Source organism: Apium graveolens, chromosome 1, assembly GCF_009905375.1.
Source record: "Apium graveolens cultivar Ventura chromosome 1, ASM990537v1, whole genome shotgun sequence".
Classification (NCBI taxonomy): Eukaryota; Viridiplantae; Streptophyta; class Magnoliopsida; order Apiales; family Apiaceae; genus Apium; species Apium graveolens.
In genome coordinates, this window is record NC_133647.1 from 9599767 (window position 1) to 9601056 (window position 1290).

The 1290-nt window shown below is 35.3% G+C and overlaps 1 protein-coding gene across 1 annotated transcript; it reads right to left on the reverse strand.

Annotated features, from left to right (window-relative positions):
• Window positions 1–483: 483 nt before the first annotated feature.
• LOC141706401 (uncharacterized) lies at window positions 484–942 on the reverse strand. The gene has a single exon (XM_074509196.1). It carries the CDS (start codon window positions 940–942, stop codon window positions 484–486), a length of 459 nt encoding a protein of 152 aa, XP_074365297.1.
• Between the last annotated feature and the right edge of the window lie 348 nt (window positions 943–1290).

Below are 1290 nucleotides of genomic sequence, written 5' to 3' on the forward strand. Positions count from 1 at the left end.
AACTAATTTTAAAAGTAAAAACAAAATAATACTGCTCAATAATTAGTTATAAAAATAATCCTCGTATACCACTAAACAACACATAATTAATAATAAGGCAACACACATCTGACAGAAATAATACACATATTTTATTTATTTAATTATTCAACAATTACACTTTTAATAATACAAAAATACGAATCGTTATATCCTTCCCCCTTAAAAAGATTCTATCCACGGAATCTTACCTAATTAAACAGATGAGGATATTTATCAAGCATGTCTGACTCTAATTCTCAAGTAGACTCTTCTACTCGAGGATTTCTCCAAAGTACTTTTACTATGGTAATTGACTTATTTCTAAGGACTTGCTCTTTACGATCTAAAATCTAGATTGGTTGCTCCACATAGGACAAATCTAGCAGTAGCTCGATTGGTTCGTACTCTATAACTTGATTCAAATCAGGAATATATTGCTTCAACATGGATACATGGAACATATTATGAATATGCTGCAACTGCGGTAGCAACACTATCTCGTAAGAGACTTTTCCTATTTTCTTCAAATGGTCCTATGTACCTTGGACTGAGCTTACCTTTCTCACCAAATTGAACCAATCTTTTCCAAGGTGACACTTTCAATAATACCAATGACTCTACTTCAAAATTCATATCCTTTTGATGTAAATCAGCGTTGTTTATCTGTCTATCCTGGGTTGCTTCTAACCTTTTCTGAATCAATATCACTGCATCCTTGGTTTGTTGAACTAGCTCAGGACCTAGCACTTTCTTTTCCCCCACTTTTTCCCAATGTAAAGGTGATCTACATTTGCGTCCATACAAGGCGTCATAAGGTGACATTCCAATGCTAGCATGGTAATTATTATTGTACGAGAATTCAATTAAGGGTAAGTGGTCATCCCAGTTTCCCTTGAAATCCAAAGCGTAAACTCTTAGCATATCTTCTATGGTCTAGATTGTTCTCTCACTCTGACCTTCCATCTAGGGATGATAGGCGGTACTCATATTTAGTTTGGTTCCTAAGCATTCTTGAAACTTAGTCCAAAACCTTCAATTGAATCTCGGATCTCGATCTGATACAATGGAAACAGGGACTCCATGTTCGGTGACTATTTCACCCAAATACAACTTAACTAGCTTATCCAAAGAATATCTTTCGTTGATCGAGAGGAAATGTGCTGACTTCATCAATATGTCGATAATTACCCAAATAGTATCATGATTGGCTCTAGTCTTTGGCAATCCCACTACAAAATCCATTACAATTTCTTCCCATTTCCATTGGGG

What these genes read in the sequence shown, in the direction of transcription:
- LOC141706401 (XM_074509196.1), bottom strand. Translation starts at nt 942, where the DNA reads ATGCTAAGAGTTTACGCTTTGGATTTCAAGGGAAACTGGGATGACCAC.